The sequence below is a fragment of the Balearica regulorum genome, chromosome 1 (genome assembly GCF_011004875.1).
Source record: "Balearica regulorum gibbericeps isolate bBalReg1 chromosome 1, bBalReg1.pri, whole genome shotgun sequence".
Classification (NCBI taxonomy): domain Eukaryota; kingdom Metazoa; phylum Chordata; class Aves; order Gruiformes; family Gruidae; genus Balearica; species Balearica regulorum.
The window spans coordinates 55,514,070-55,531,698 of NC_046184.1; the positions used below are offsets into that span (position 1 = coordinate 55,514,070).

Genomic DNA, 17,629 nt, shown 5'->3' on the forward strand with positions numbered 1-17,629 from the left:
CTGAATAATGAACTTCAGATTTGGTTTTCTCAGAAAGGCATTGTCATCTGCTGCACTACTGAAACTCTGTGTGTCATGACTCCTGGTCCGTAAGAGTGTGCCGCCACAGAGATGAGAACATGGTAGGAGCCCCTGTTGTATCTCAGTTCATTGCCTGGCTCTGGTAGGGACCTAGAAGTGTCAATGACAAGTGCTACAGCACTTTGTAGCTCCCAGCAGCTCTCTGTATTGGTATCACAAGCCTCAAATGCCAGAGAGGTGAGCAGACAGAATCCACATCTACATTTCCGATGTATATATTTCAATATCTTGAGTGATTGGAAGCTATTAATTACATTTGTAAAATGAAGCTGGCTTTCCTTGGCTTTATTGTGAGTAGAAATCAGGCAAAACTGGTGCAGCGTATTGGTGCTCATGGATTGTAGATGGCAGGAAGTACAGTTTAGTTGAGGCCTCAAACATGAAGATGATACTGGGAAAAGAGAAAGACTTCTCCAGTATTGACCTTTTGGGGTTAGCGAGAAGATGAAAGGTAGGCAGCAAAGTAATTTCTGTGCATTGTTATTAGCAGACTCATTTGCTATTAGTTTATCCCAGAGTATGGGCGTTATGTCTGTACTTGCATGTGGTTTTATATTTTACTGTTTGTCTAGCATGTGGAGTGAGGAAAGCAGGAAATAGATTTACTGACAATGGAGCATTGGGAAAGAATAGGATGTTTAACCACTTTACATTAGTTGTAGCCAGGAGCACTGGAAAGTTGTATGTAAAAAGGAGCTTGCTCATTCCACAGTTGTGGCCTTTCTATAAAGCATCAGGGATCCTCAAATTCAATGTACAATTTCTGTTGAAAAATACATTTATGTAACTTTTAATTTCTAAGAAGCTCTTCCAAATGTGAATGGGGTCTTCTCTGTGCAGGAGATTTCTAAACAGAGCTTTAGAGCTTTTTGTCTGGCTATCCACAAGCTCACACAATCCTTTTTGTAAGGTTTAAGTTGCCTGTTGCTGTACAGATGCCAAACTCTTGCTAAATTCTCAATAGTGAGTGAATACAATCCATTTATGTGTCATTTTAGCTTGAATCTTTTTAAGTTGTGCTGGCAAAAAGGTTAAGATTCCGCAAAGTTGGGGAGGAAGCTTGTGCTGTTTGTGTTTTGTTAACTTAAACTGAACTAACTTTTTTAATTTAGACTAATTCTAGATGGTAGTCACTTGAGGTGTATCCCCTTAACTTCATTAGAAGAATGCTGCTAACGAGTGTTGAAGGACATTCAAGAACTCCAGTTTATTCTGTTCCATGCCTCTGTGTTTAAAATGGCCTATGTTTGATTAAAACTAGGCAGAAATGCAAACCTTAAAAAATATTTTCCCTGGTTTTGAAAAAAATATTACTACTTAATCTTTTTTTTGCTTGTTCAGGTTGGTAAGAGGTTAATTTTTGGAGGTAAGAATTCATGAGTTACTCTTACAGAATATTCTATGGATTATTAGAATTACATTCTATCTGTTGTAAAACTTTTTAAATAAAAAATACAATTTCTCCATTTTATTTTTAAAATGTTATCCTGAATCCTTTGATCACTGAATAAGCAAAAATAGTGCTTCAACTATATTAATGTTTTACCATTCACAATAAAAGAAAGCTTTTCAAATGCTGCAATGCAAACCAAGTTCATAAAAAGCTATTTAAGCATAGTACTTTGTGCAGTAGCCAGACTGGGGTAGGAATGGTGCAAGCGAAACTGAGACACATACTGATGGTGGTGTGAATTTTTTTTAAATACAATATAGAAAGCAGGTTTTAAAACTTTTTCTTTTCAAAAGTAAATTTTCATCTTTCTGCCCATTATAAACCTAGTTATATAACCCCAGTATCTTTTTAATTAGAGAAATATGCTCTGAAAGAGGTTAGATTAATTTCCCTAGATTTAGAAAGATGAGTAAAAATAAAACTGAAGTATGATGAGTATCCATGTAATAATTTTAGAAACTACAGCAAAATTAAAACTCAGTTTTTTGCCTTGAAGAATGTTACTGTGCAGATATAAGAACTGGAGAAAAGAGATTCTGTCTGTGCTGTGCGCTTTGCCTGAGGTTATGGAAGAAGCTAGGAATGGAGGTTGGGTTCCCCGAATCTTAAAACCATCTGTTTCAGCTAATCTAAACTGTGCTACTCTTACATTGTTGTGCTCTGGGTAGTTTTTCTTTCTTGGCAGAGGAAATATTTTTCAAACAATTTCATATACTTAGCTGGACCCTGGGTGAAGTATAGGATAGTCTTCATGGATAGAGCACTTTGGAAGAAAGTTACTAATGAACCTTCATTGTTATGGATTGGATCTCAGCCAGCTGCTTAGTGATTAAAGTTTAATTGCATGATGATTAGTTTTCATTAGTAAGCAATTAACATTTAACAGCAGTCTTGTATTGCTAAAGCTATGGGCGAGCGTAAGTGGCTTGAGCCATGTCGAGAAGGTGTGTAGCCAGAGATGTGGGCACAAAGGTGTGTGGGGAATGTGGGGGTGGGAGTTCTCATGGTAGCTGCCCTCAGCAGCTCATTCCTGCTGCAGCGTTGAGCCAGGAGGGGAGTGGGAAATGGAGCAAATGACCAAAACAGCACAGCCTGGACATACGGCATGGAGACTGGCTGTGGATTAGCCCTCATGTAGGGAGTTATCAAAAATAATCATCTTCCTCAAAGGGCCCTTTGAAGTTCCAAGTTGTTCTCACAGTACTGCTGGCTTTCATAGTCTTACCCACTCCTTGCCACAATTAAAACTCTTTTTTTCAGAATCCACCCCTGAACTTGATGAAATTCTAATTTTTATTGTGATAGCAGTCCTTGATTGCTTTGTGCCACAGCGAGGGCTGGGGAAAGTGGAATAAGATGAGGGTAGAGGGAGGTAGGAATGTAGTAAAAAGTCAAGATTCTTTTCCTGTTAAAGGTACAAAAGAGTGAAGTGTGTCCCTTGTAAACCACTTCTCCACTGAGGAGTCTCTTGTGAAGATGAAATACGGTGGTAATTTCATCTAGGCTAATTTAGAAGCCATTCTTCTCCCCCGCGCCTCCCCTTCTGCCAGCACTACTGCTCTGTGACTCAACCAAGACAGGTAGCTGATGTTGCCAACAAATTCTACCACAACACCCCCCTACTTTTTATCAAGCTAATCTTTTGGCTGGCCCAGCTTTCTTGACTCTTAATGTCAGTACTGATACAGGGGGAATGCCCTAGCTAGGGATAGGAGGGGGAGCAGCAGATTGTGCAAGTACAAACCGATGTCTTAAAATGGTCTGGGAGTGGACTAGTCAAGACCATGACTTCAGATAGTGATACAGTTCTGGAAAAACTTTGTAATTACACAAACTAGTAAATTCAATAAAAGGTACACTTTAAAATTGGTCTAAGGTAGTTCTCTATATAAGGTATATAGCTTAACAGCATTTATTACTGATGTCAAGTGCAATCATCTAGTTGTCTAGACATATGAAAAAGCAGAGATTTTTCTTTATTCCATAATCTAGAAGCATTAGGGACTGGACGCTCCCTTCCCTCCTTTGGTCTCGTTTGCCTGCCAGAGTAACCTAAGGCAGGCTTTTCCCTTCAGTTAAAAGGACAAGAATAGCTGCACTTCCTTTTGAGAAATTCTAGCAGTGCTCAGGGTGTGATTTTAATCATGTAGATCTACTTAGGTTGTCTTCAGACTTGCTGAACTGTTGGTAAGAGTAGACATAACAGAGTAGGACTTAGTGTAAAATACTAACCCTACTCAAGACACAAAGACAGTGGTGAGTGGCAAAGCCTGCCCAGGGTTCTGCTCTTTCAGTACCTGAGCTACCAGTGGTAAAAATACATTGTGTATGTCTTCCTGAGATCTAGTTGCACAACCCATCATAGCATAGATACACTTAAGTCTTATCTCAACCAGCTAATTGTTGTCTGTGTCCTAAGCTTTCCTCGTGTTTGGGGAAAATATTAAAGTTTGATGTTAAAAACTGGTTGTGCAGTCTTCACTTGGTGATTTTTTTGTTGTTGTTTCTAGCTCCTTGCATGTTTTCTTTTGATTTATGCTTAGGTCCCTTAGTTACAACTCAGCTGTATGTTTGGCTTTTTCTCATGGCTTGTCATTTCACAAAATGTGGGATGTTCTGGTACTTTGCACTATACTGCTGTTAATTGCAGCTTTTCTTGCATCTCTGACTCCTTTATTCTTGCTGAGAGCTCATGGTTACTACATTTCAGAAAGTTATTGATGATTAAAGGAGACTGTCCAGCTTCATAAAAGACTTACTACTAAGAGAGGGGAAAAAGGGAGGAGAGTGTCCTGGCATGAATGTCTGTAACGGAGACTTGATCTAAAGGACGCTGCTGCTCAATGTGAAACTTAGAAGAAAAGAAAAAGGGGGGGGGGGGGGGAGGAATGTGCTGTGGTTTAACCCCACTTGGCAGCTAAGCACCACACAGCTGCTCACTCACTCCCCATGGTGTTCAGCCATCTCTAGGGAAGCAGGGCTGCAGGGCTCCATCATGTATAACCGTTACTTGGGAAGACAAATGCCATCATGCTAGACATCCTCCCCGCTTCCTCCTCCTTCTTCCCCCAGCTTTATATGCTGAGCATGATGCCATATGGTATGGAATATCCCTTTGGTCTGTTGGGGTCGACTGTTCCAGCTGTGTTCCCTCCCACTGTCTTGTGCACCCCCAGCTACTCGCTGGCAGGGTGGTGTGAGAAGCAGAAAAGACCTTGGCTCTGTGTAAGCACTGCTCAGCAGTAGGGAAAACATCTCTGTATTATCAACACTGTTTTCAGCACAAATCCAAAATGCAGAGCCCCACACTAGCTGCTATGAAGAAAATTAACTCTATCCCATTCAAAACCAGCACAGGATGGGAGGAAGGGGCAACTTCATGCACTTGAGTTCAGGTTTGCGAGCTGTGAACTTTGCAGACTTTGTGCCTGCACTGTCAAAAATTCCCTCCATGGCCTCTGACAAGTCAGTTAATTACTCTGTAAAGTAGACTTTAAAACCACTTATTTTGTGACTTTTAAGACAAATTTGTAGGGGGCTTTGAAAATTGAAAGTACAGTATGTGTTTGAATTGTCAGATGTTCTTAATTAAATTGGGAGATTAGGGAGCTGATACAAGGTTGCATGTTTTAGTTGCATGGATTTAATGGGAGGAAGCTAAGTTTAAAGTTTGTTCCTGTATCATTTAGAGTCAGGTCCACAGAAGATAATAAAAATGTTTTGTTATGCACTCATCTGATGTTAGCTTTCTCTTTTCTTGTAGAAAGTTAAAATGCTGAAGATCCTAACTTGAATGTATTGGTACCATATGTAAATTCATTATTACATTTGTTAAGTGTTTTCTGAGGCAATAACTCTTCCAAGTTAAATTTGATCACTAAAATGTCAAGGTTGACACAATGCATAACCAATGCTTTCTAGGAAACCAACAATATTTTTTAGATCTTAATTTTAGGAAATTGTTTAGGTTAGATTAGAAAAAATCCAATACCCACATTATAGGTACATAAAACTATTTTACAAGGTTTTAATGTAGTCTTAACTCTTATACTTAAATTTAATTATTCCTCCTTTGAAGTGTCACACATTATCACTGGGGAGAATAAGGATTCTTTAGTGATGCCACATGGTACTATTCCTCTAAGCAGAAATCTGCAGAGGCAGTTCCTGGGAAACAGGAGTTTTGAGTAGTTACCAATAAATTCAGTTTTCTGGACAAATAGCTTCAAGGGTAATGCCAAAAGAAGAATTCTTTTCTGAGTCTCTGAAGCTGTCTTAACAAAGAAGACTTTACTGCTGACTTACACTTCTGCTTTTGGGCTAGACCCTGCAGAAGATGGAAGAATAAGAAGTAAGAAGGTGTGCCTGTGTAAAATAAATGAAAAACAAAACAAAAATGCCCATATCCTTCAATTTCTGCCTCAGGTGAAAAAAGATTGAAATTTCTCTTTGATCTTGCACAGTGACTTATCTCTAGTAGTGTATGGCTCATACCAGTCCTTTTTTATCTTAGTGTAGATTGAACTAGATTTATAAAAAATGAAGATGTGGCTTGCAGATAGTTAGGTAATATTATTGCCTTTACCACAATTTGTCAGTCTTCTGAGCTTGAAATATCTTCATTAGTTTTTTTTTTTTTTTTTCCGTTTGGATCTGGGGAGAACCACACAGCTCCTTAATCATTAGAGGAAGTTCTTCCCCCAGGAGAACATTAAGTCTGTCCTTTAAGGAAACTACTGACACTGCCTCAGCTACTTTGTAATACCCAGCTGGAATGCCATCCGGCCTTGGACTTCTGCTGCTATTTATATTTGCTGCTGCTCCTAAACTGCTGCTAGCTCATACAAAGTTTTCCTGTATCATGTGTCTCTGGCAAGCCTGCTGACCCTAGATTTTTTTGAATAAATTCAGTTTAGAATTCAGAAAAAGTAGCTATTATAGTAATGGGCAGTTTAAGCAGTACATGTATCATTATGGTTTGTAGGTTTTTTCCTGATGATTATTGAATAGTGAAATAACATATTCCTCTTTAAACCCATTCACATTTTTGGCCAACAAACATTATTTTACATAGAGCACCTCCTCTGTATCCGAGGTCATTTCATCAGTGTATGTTACTAATTTGTTTAGTTTTCCTCAACTGTGATTGGTTATTTAGTGCTGCATTTCATGAGCTTGTATCTTGTTTTCTTTTTTTTTTTTAACACTGATGTGTTACTTGACAGCTTATCACTGAAGAGAGATGTACTGTCTCGCAGACATTTCTCCTTCCGCAAGCATTGCACCTTTACCTCTTCTCTTGGATTCATTTGACCTGCTGTTGTTGCTCATCTTCAGCTGCTTTTCCTGGGTGGTAGCAGCAGCCACTAGTGAACTCAGAAATACTTGTGTGCGCTTTGCTGCTCCTTATTATAGCTCTGCTTCAACGGCCTTCTGGAGGAGCTGTTGTCTTCTTGTCGTTCTCTCTTTAAGAGTATTGAGTAGTATTTTTATTTGCTACCCTTTTTCTAGAGAGACAAGTTGTTCGTTTTCAATGTTGAGCATTGTACCTTTTTCACCTATCCTTACTTGCAGTGGAATATATTTTGACTGCACAATAGGAGCAGCTCTTTAGACCTTAATTTAAGAATTGGTATTTTTCTTAACAAGTAAACGTCCATTTGGAACACTGTTACAAAAAATGCTTTCTAAACTATCATTTTCACATACCTACTTCTTTCACATTCATCTGTCGGCCTACTCTTACGCCTCAAACATAAGTTACTCATTATTTTATCTGCCTTCATCCTGCTTCTTTTTCTTCTTTCAGTTTAAAGAACTTATGATCAACTTGCAATCAGTTCATCCTGGCTAATTTTATAATTTCCTAAATGAAGTGCCTCACTTTCAAGACACTGCACGTTTACCTTTGTTTTCCTTCATACATTTCTTGAAAGCGCTTTATGTCTGGGATTTTTGCTGAACAATTGGATATGCTTAGCCTGCTGCTGTGATGGACTCTGCCCAACGCTGCTGGCTCAGTCTCACCATTCCTATTTCATCCCTTTGCATCCACCAACGCTTTGTTCTGTGTTACTGAAGTATCTTGCACTGTGGGGCTCTGTTTATGATGAGGGCTTGCACAGATTATTACAAATAATGACAAATGATTTATTTCTGTCCAATGTTACAAGTCTTTGAGTTGTTGGCAGGCGTGGATTTGTGCCGCACCCTTTTTCTTGCCAAGTTTTATAGGTATTTAATACCTTGTCAAAACCTTTTCCATTAAGTTTGCCTTGCTCAAAAGCATTTCCTTATTTTTAAGCCTTTACAAATGTTTTGTTTCTGTTGAATCCGCTGCCACTAATAAGATAGTGATTAGATCCTTAATGAACTAGACCTCTTTTTTCTTTCTTTTACTAAATACTAATCATAATCTCCTTTTTTTCTTTGACTAGAGAAAAACTGGTTCCATCATGCAGTTTGGCTCTTGAAAACAAATTCCTTGAGTTTATTGCATTTTCATGTTTATGTCCGGTTTTTTTCCTTGTTTATGTCACTCCAGTCATTGATATTCAAAGGTAGTGCTTTACAGGGGAGAGCTTTTGGTAATTATTTAATTTATCCAAAAACTCTTCCCTTATTGTTTTGATGTTGCTTTGTTTTAAGGCAACTGCATACTCTTGTTTTATACTGTACTCGGTAGACTTTGTGCTAAATAAAGATTCATTATATATTTGGATATTTCCTGTAATCAGTACCCAAGATGGGCAGGAAAGAAATCTAGTACTGGCAGAAACTCCAACTGGAGTAAATGCTCTCTCTTGCTGACTGTGCTGTTCCCACAACTCTGTATGTCCTTATCACATAATCACTGCTTGAAAATTTGAATTTCTTTTTCCTCTTTTAAGTCTACCCTTCTATCTTTCAGACCTTTTAGTAACTAAATTGCACTTATTGTTGCACATTTAATTCCCCAAATGAATAGCCAAGATAACATAAACTGCATAATTTTTTCTGCTGGACTTGCATATTTAGCAAATTCAAATCCCTATACTTGTAAGTGGTTGTCTGAAATGTTTCTCTCATTCAGGGTGGCTCTTTGTCGTCAAAGGAAACAAGATTTACGTGTTTCTTCTTGGAGTTGGTAGCCTATATATTATTTTAATATTCCTTTTAAAATATGAAATGGCTACAAAGGCATGTACTTAGCCTGCTTAATTTGAAATTAAACATGCTTTTTCATTACCATTTAAAGTTGTTATTTTTTTCTCAATTTTGCTAAATCTGAGTTAACCATCAGTTTACTCTTAAGTCTCTAATCTCCATCATGGTTCAATTATGCTTGGTTCTTATTTCATTTGGGTTTTTTTTCCTCTTTCTATTGTTTGAGAGGCAGGAAGGGTTCATCCTGCTCCATGACTTTTTCAGCTTTTCACTGGTGTCGTCTCCATTTAAGCCTCTGATCACTCCACCGAGTAAATGGAAGGAACACTTAGACTTGTATGGAGTAGTGCACATGAATTTTTTGTTTAGATCAAATTTCAACCCTTTATGTAGTGTTACGTAGTGTTTAGTTCAGCCTTTCTGTTATGGAGGTAAGACTGAAGAGTCTTAAAAACTTGTAATCTAACAGTGTAATTTCTGGATGCCTACATTCTTTTTAATAATCATGGGACTTTTCTTATTGTTCATTGTGGAATTTCACAATCAAATCTCTTGGTCTACAAAAGAACTGCTATTCCAGGCAGGTGCAAAAGTGTGTTTTGTTGTGGTGTCCTGTCTCCAGCAACAGCCAGGAGCAGTTGCCTTCTGAGATGTGTGGTAAACCAGGCATGTACAGAGTGCTACTTGCATGTTTTCTCCCTTCTTTCAGCAATCATAGACTTAGAGTAGTCTCTTTTGCATCACTCTCTTTAACAGGCAGCGGCATACCTATCCTTGATGAATTTGTCTTACCTGGTTTTGAACTCACTTATCTTTTGGGCAGTGCAGCATTCTTTGGCAATGACTTTTATAGTTTTGATTTTGTTGTGGGGGGAAAAAAAGCAGATTTATTTTAAATTTAAACCCGTTATTTGCTCTTCCTTCTTGGAAATGGCTAAGAATCATTCCCTTATGCACACCATATTTGATTTTGGTAGATCTCAATCCTCCTTCAGATACCTCTTTTCCAAAATACTTAGTCTTTTCTCATATGGCAGCTCTTTACTTTCCTAGTTATCTCTGTGGTCTGTCTTTATTTTTTCCTGATCTGTTGTATTCCTTTATGAATAGGGTGACTAATTTAGAATCTGTCATCATGTATATGCATAGGTGAAAATACTTTCCCCGTTCGTATCACTTTGCACTTAACAACATTAATTTTCATTTCCATTTTATCATACAGTTATCCAGGATTGTGAGATATTTTTGCAGCTCTTTGCCATCAGCTTGATAATTTTAGAAACTTCTACAAGTTTTCACACATTATTGTTCACCCCCCTTTTCAAGAGTCTCTATAAGTACAGTTAAATAGCTTAAGTGTCTGCATAGAACCTTAGAAATTTTTGCTGGCAAACCATTCCTTGTCAAAACCAACCATTTATTTCTGTTCTTGTTACTTTCTCTTTTTCCTTCAAGTTGAGGGAAATAGAATGCTCTGTTCTTCAAGTGCTTTGTTGAACTTGAATCAGTTTTGTATGTATTTAATAGGATTTCCCTTTTTTTAAGACATTTTTCAGTTCTGGTATTTTTTCTGGGTTTTTTTCCATGCCATCCATTTTGAGCTGCAGCTTCCCTTTGTGCTTCAGCAACCCGTGCAGCACTGCAGTTCTGACTCTTTACTGTGTTTCCTAATGCAGCTTTATTAGTACAGCATCTTCCAGATCATTGATTTGTCTGTTTGCTGAAATCTTGGAATCTAAATTTGTCCTTAGTTTCTTGACTTAAAGCTAGATAGCTGCCCAGTTTAATTCATTCACTATTTTCCTTTATTATTACTTGATTTGCTTGCTACAGGAGTATGTCATCATTGGCGAGAGATACCTTTTAATAATGCAAGTTTAAAGGATTTTTATATTTTTAATTGTGGAGAGTTCATTTTTCTGATACTCCGTGCCGGGTTTTTGGAGAATTTAAATTGTTTGACAGGAAATGGAAACTAATAATTCTGTATCCTTCAGTACTGGTTGTTATCTCTAGCCCCAGTCACATAAGGAAATTTTTTCATTAACCAGTATCTGCACATCAGAGTGAAAGTGCTGTTTTCCTCTCCAATTTCCTAAAAATGTCTGCCCACCCTCTCTTTTTTTTTTCATTTCAATCCCTTTTTGCAGCAGTCTTCCAAAATCACTTATTCCTTTCTCCTGTAGCAAATGGTACAAATATTTTCATTTTCCTCATAGCTTGTTGGAGTGAGTTGTCTCTCTGCATCCTGCTTTCCAGGAAAAAAGAATGCGGCTGCCTGCTGCTTCTGTTGCCCTTTCGCCTGGATATTAAATCTGAGCTTCTGCCTAGCCTGCCAACTGTTTAATCAGAAATAGTCAGAAGGCCCTCCTTCCTAATATTGCAGCTGACTCTGAAATCCTCATTATCTTACATCTGCATTTGTGCAGTGCAATTATACAGAAGCAATTATTTTCCTAAAAGCTTGTAATTTAAACAGATGAAGGAGAGAGTATGAAAAATGCATATAACATGTAAAGTAAAGACTTGTACCTGTATAATTAATGCTACATATATTTCATTTTTTGCTTGCTTTTCTTTTTTAGTAACCTTCAATTGTTGCTTTCTATTTTATTCCATTTATGCATTCTTGACACTGATATGCAAGAAGGGGAAAAACCAGGAGATACCTAGAGATAAAAGGGAAGAAAACAGAGAGCAAAGGAAAAACTGATGCTTGGAAGAGAGGAAGTTAGAATGAGGCCTGAGTGTGGGGCGCAGGTGAGCAAACTGAAAGAAGCAACTGATCAGTAAGAAAAGACTCGTTGGATTATAGACAATAGAAAATATGATACAGTTGCATCTGTTGTGAATGTCCTTGCTTAAACTGCTTTGGTAATTGTTCCACAAAAAAGATAGTGGAGGAATAATCTGAAAACACCTTATATTAGTATTAGGCAGAAGCAATTAATTTCTGCTTCTAAGCAACTGTTCCTGCTGCTGCCCAGAATATGTTGGAAGGTCTAGTCCGGTGGCTCCTGTCCTCCCACCAGCAAAACCATGTCCACTATGGGATTCCAGTACTCCTAGACAAAGATGTTATCTCTGTCAGTGCAGAGCCAAAGGGAAAGGTGTGTGTTTTACTTGAGCAGCTTGGGGCACTTTTCACAAGCCTAGGAGGTTGTACTTGCTTTGGAGGAGGAAGGTAAGGTAGCTCAGGACATGTTTCTGTTATAACACCTATGTGAAGTTGGGTACAAATCTGAGGGAGGCAAAAAAAGGTATCCAAAACCACACTCTTGTTTATTACATTTAAAGCAATGTGCTGTCAGAAGAGTTCACTTTTGTAGTAATGAAGGAATACAAATTGCAGCAAAACTCCCAAACACTTAAAGCAAAAGAAATGTAGCTAGTGGATGTTTTAATATTTTGAATGAATCAGAACAGCTCTGCTGCCGCTGTGGTAGCTGTCCCCCTACTGTTCACCCTTCCAGGTTGGGTGTTACTTCATTTTGGTCGACAGAGAATGATGAGCTGTAGCCACGAAGAAATGGGCTGCTAATAGCGTGGAGAGGTAGAGACAATGTATCTGGCTTTAATACTATTGATAATTTAGTTCAAGGGATGGAGTGTCTCTTCTAAATGGCACTTTTCAGTCTCTCCAGCCTATTCTAAGTGAGATATATGTGCCTTGTGGCCAGAGATGAATTGTGGAGATAGGACCTCTGAATCAATCTTTGCTGTGTGGGGTTTTTTTCTTCTTTTTTTTCCTTTTTTCCTTTTTTCCTTTTTTAATTCAAGCCAGGAGTTGATTAGATGCCTGGCAATGATTACTATCCATTGGCACCTCCCATTGGGAGCACACTCCAAGAACCAGCCTTCAGCTCTTTCAAGCAGCAGAGGTTAAGCAGGCTGCTTACTGAGCAAAAGGAATTTCTCTTCCCAAGAGACTTTGAGTGCTGTTTCCCTGGCTAAGAATGCTATAATTCCTTTACAAGTGACAAGCAGGCTGCTACCATCTGCTGGTGAATGGCTGCAGGGTGGTGGAGTTTGGGTGAAAATTTGCTCATGGACCAAAGAAAATGGTTAGTGGTCATTAAGCCAAATTCACACGTTTCCTGTGTGAAGTTCTGTGATTTTATTTTGGCTCTAGAATGTTTTCTAGTTGTAGTGTACATCTTCTATTTTCTTTTTGTTTTCAAACATAAATATATAAGGATAAGGGTTCTGACCACAAAAAGTACTAGCAGGAGCTACACATCTTTTTAGGCACAGCAGTGGTGTCTTGCAAAAGAAGACTGAGACTATCCAGAATTTTTTTAATCACTTTTTTCTATCTTTCTAGAAACACCTGGATATATTTGGAAACCACGTGGCAGTACATGATGATAGTGTCTTTCAAAGATTAAGTTATAGACTCGTAAGTCGTTTTAGAACCATACAGCTTTGTAGGGTGTCTGCTTCTTTCAGTTACTTGGTGGCGTGTCAAGATAGAAGAACTCAAAAGAAAAGAGTAGTTATTGTGTATGTGGTTCCCCCAGCTTCCTCTGAAAGAAGCAGATGGTCGGGGGTCCCAGGAGGTAGAAGAAATGGGGCCATTAGATTGTCAGTGGCTTGTGAAAAGCAGAAGCATCTGCCAGAATGGAGACTTGTACAGCAGCAGGGGAGCCAGCAGCAGCAGACGATCTCTGCCTTGAGCAGTTAATGGTATTGTAGTACACTGGGGAATTGCTGTTGTGGGCGTAGCTGCAGGTAACCTTGGTAATAATCTAGTTGGTCTGGCAGACTTTAAAAAAGGGAAATGAAGGCTTGATGCTCATGCTCTGGCATCTTAACTACCCACTTTTCCTGTCTGATCAGTCCTAACTGCAACCAGTTTGAAAGTATTCCGTACCAATTCACTTAAAATTCATCAAAATGCCTATCGTGTTTCTGCTGCAAGTTTCAGAATAGCAAGATGAACCACGCTAGATGCAACAAAGAATAAGTTCAAAGACTAAATTAACATTTGGAAAAGTATCAAAAATTTTGCTAGGGGTCTTCTTGTTTTCAGTTGTATTTCACAGCACACTTTTAAGACGTGCCTTTTTAGTGTTAAGAAATACTTTACACAGCTGCAGTTTAATCTCTACTGCTGTAGTTCTTATGCTCTTACTGACTGCTCTGTACAGGACACAGTGTTCCAGGGAAGAATGACCTCTTCTCTTGCAACAGCGTGATGGTACTTCAAAGTTGAGATAAAGTGAGGAGGACAGAATGCCTCTGAGGAACAAAACTAGAAATTCATATCTGTGTTCAAAAAGAATAGTTGATTTGGGTTCTGTCCTGTAAGAATAATTAATCTTAGCCACATCTAAAAGTGAGAATAAAGCTTACAGGTAAAGAGCTCTGGTTCAGAACTCCTCAAGCAGCACTTTGTGAATACTTGGCATAGGTGAATCTGGGATTATTGCCAGTACAGAATACTCTTCTAGGGTTGACTTTGTAGCCAGGAAAAGACATTTTCTATGCATGAAACTTGGTTTTACTCCCATGAGAGAATGAATTACATTGCAGTTTGGCCAGAGGTACATAAGTTTTGGTGTGCGTTTCAATATTGGTTTAGTTTTTGGGGTTTTTTTTAAATATTTAAACCTTTGGAAACTAGTGTTTGTGTACTGACAGGCAAAAATAAGTTGTTTGGGTGTCTCTTTCTAGGCCCCAGGGACACATTCCTTACATGATAAACACTGTAATAGTTTGTCATGGTACACATTCACTGCTTAGAAGATAGACATGATTTAGTAGGGACTGCTGAAGATCAGGCTCGGGATGCTTTGGCATAACCAAAAAGAGAAGACAGTATTGAAGACTGCAGTTGCAGATGTCATGAGAACTGACGTCTCACAAGCTTTTATGTTAGTTTTGTCTGCTTTGATTTGGAGAGGGCCACCTGGTTATGGCTGGAAATAGTTTTGCTTTCATCCTCATTCAGTCCTTTAAATACAAACTGTAGTTATCGCTGCATGGCGTAGAATAATAGAAGGAGCAGTCACTGTCACATATTTTTAGTGTTTTTTGAAATATTGTAACCAAACCCCTATTTACTATACAGAGTAAGGAACTTCACTGTGCCTGTTAGCTTTGGCCACATCTATTCTGCAGACCTCCACTGCCATGTGTGTATGTTATTCAGGGATGTGAAGAAGTGTAGTCTAGCTGATGTGGCCATCTTGGTGTATGAGCCTCCCCATACAGTAAAAAAAAAAATCACGCTTTGGCCAGTGCCAACCAGGCACACTGCTGGTTTGAGCACATCTGTGTGCTGTACAGCTGTAGCCTGCCGATAGTGTTAATAGAGCACATGTAGTTTGATACTAGCTTTTCCAATAGAAAAAGAGTTTTTTAGATCATGTCACTTCTCTGTGTGCAGTCAGTGACCAAAGGCAACTTCTTATAGCCTAAAATCAGGGTGAATTGTACCAGTTATATGAGGCCTTATTGTGGTGTTGGTTGTGTTTATCAGCAAAACAAAAATTCCTGTGTTTCTTAAGTATAACTCAGAAGTTATTGTAGGCCATTTTCTCTTTTTCTGTCAGTAGTCTATTTGTGTTTTAATTTTTAAATAGTAGTGGTCTCTTAGCCTTTGGTGCTTTCTGCCATATGTGCCTTGTTTTCTTTTTAGAAAGGAAAAATGTCAAACTGTCAGAAATCAGCTTTCATCAGAATGTTAGATTAGTTAATGAAATTCACTTACTGTATACATTCAAGAGATAAAATTGCTGTCTGAAACAGGTGCATGATGGGCCTGCTTCCTTAGGTCTTTCCTTAAGTCATTCAGGATGAGGTGAATGGGTGAGTGGCTTTCATTCTGCTGCATTCACATTTATCTGATAATACAGAATTGTAGAATCGTTTAGATTGGAAAAGACCTTTTAAAATCAAGTCCCCCATTAATCTAGCACTGCCAAGTCCACCCCTAAAGTGTGTCCCTAACTTCCACGTCTACACATCTTTTAAATACCTCCAGGGATGGCGACTCAACCACTTCCTTGGGCAGCCTGTTCTAGTGCTTGACAACTCGTTCAGTGAAGAAATTTTTCCTAATATCCAATCTAACCCTGCCCTGGTGCAACTTGAGGCCATTTCCTCTTCTTCTATTGCTTGTTACTTGGGAGAAGAGACCAACACCCACCTGGCTACAACCTCCTTTCAGGTAGTTGTAGAGAGCGAGAAGGTCTCCCCTCAGCCTCCTTTTCTTCAGGCTAAACAACCCCAGTTTCCTCAGTTGCTCCTCATAGGAATTGCTCTCTCGACCCTTCACCAGCTTCATTGCTCTTCTTTGGACGCACTCCAGCACCTTGGTATCTTTCTTGTAGTGATAGTTAAATACATCATTGACCAGTAGAGATAATAGGATTTAAGAAATGAAAATTGAATGTGGTCATCAGATGAGTCCCGCTACTTTGAAAATAAATGTATGAGCATCTTTCTAGCACTGCAGGCATTTATTTTGGAGATGTGCCATTTCTGTGATGGTGAGGTATTTTCCCTTGATGGCATCTTCTCCAGCTGCCAGTAAGCCTTTTTTGATCACTTGTGAAAAAATGTTCATCTTGGCCTTGATCTTCTTGGACTGCTAGTGATAATGAAAATGATGTAACCAAATTACTTCTACGCTAATGGTATCTTCTCAATCATTTTTTGTCATGCTAATTCTCATTTTAAAGCTGCTGTGGATTCAAAAAAGCTCTTTTCCTCCAATTTTAACACTGATGTCATTGTCAGATACTGAAACACAGGCCAGTGAAACGGATTTGAGAAGCGTTTCAAGTTCTTTCTGAATGGTTGGTCTGGATGTTTGGTATCACTTACCTGGTTAGCACAGCTGAAAAGTTTGTTGTTTAAAAGAGCTTATGTTGTTGCCTATTCAAAAGGTTCTTTGGTGTGGAAAGGTACGGTGTAGCATTGTGATACTCAAGAAATTTGTGCTGGAATGTGGCTGATAAAATTCCCAGGAAAATACAGATACTTCTAAAGTTGATTGCAGTCTTCATTGCTGTTTCTTGGTTTCCCTTTCAGAAATGTTCCCATTGCCAGGAACCAGGAGCCACCTTAGGCTGCTACAACAAAGGCTGCTCCTTCCGATACCATTACCCATGTGCCATCGATGCAGGTAAGAACAAATTACATGCTAACTGTATCTCATATTTATTCAAAATATATGACACTAAATAATTCCGAGTTACTTTACAAGTTTATTCCCTCTCAGTTTCTCGCCTACTATGAAGATACAATAATATAAATAGTGAGAAATGGCATCAGATAAACAGTGTACTCTAACACATTGGGACAAGATGGAACTTGTAATGAAAAAGAATCTACCTGAAAGTGCAGAAGAAACCTGGTTTGGTGGAATGCAGCTGCAGTGACTGAAATTTGGCTGTACTATGAGAACTGATCGGTCTTTCGTTGCAAAAAAGATAAACCCTTTGTTAAAAGGGTGCAAGTAACCAGAAAGGCTTTTCCCCTTTCAGGATTACACTCTTAGGGATAGTCATAGTAATGATTTCAAGTGCAAAGTGTTTGTAGAATCATCAGTACCACTTGCAGCACAACCTTCCTTCTCCCTCCTTAGAAGCATTTCCGTCAGTCTTGAGTAGGTCCAGTTTTCATCATTGGACAGCTAATGGTTTGGATGGTGTTATCTCCAGCTATGAGGCTGGGGTTGCAAGTTGGTGATTTGTGTATGATAGTGGAAGTTTTTTCATGCAGATAAACTTTATTCTTGGGTAAAAAAATCCCAGCTCAGAATGAATAATGTCCCACTATTCCAGTCCTCTGTAACTCACTTCTATATACAAAACTTAGTCTGATAACAAACTGGTAAGGATTCAAGATTATAATTCATCTGACAAATAATTGCAAGCTTCCTGTTGGTTATCCCACTTCCACAGCAGCCCACTTGTTTAATCACCTATTTTATGCTGG

General features: G+C 38.6%; 1 protein-coding gene across 12 annotated transcripts in view; it reads left to right on the forward strand.

Annotated features, from left to right (window-relative positions):
- Positions 1-17,629, forward strand: part of TCF20 (transcription factor 20) — a 131,758-nt gene that overhangs the window by 100,072 nt on the left and 14,057 nt on the right. For 10 of the 12 annotated variants that reach the window (XR_012835144.1, XR_012835162.1, XM_075750965.1 and 7 more), the window contains one exon: positions 16,721-16,814. Coding sequence is in view for 8 of the 12 variants with exons in the window: in XM_075750965.1 (XP_075607080.1) it covers positions 16,721-16,814 (94 nt within the window). In the remaining 4 variants the exon portion in view is untranslated. Of the gene's footprint in view, positions 1-11,265; positions 11,441-13,004; positions 13,080-16,720; positions 16,815-17,629 lie in introns of all 12 variants that reach the window. The other 2 variants (XR_012835170.1, XR_012835169.1) reach the window with 2 other exon arrangements.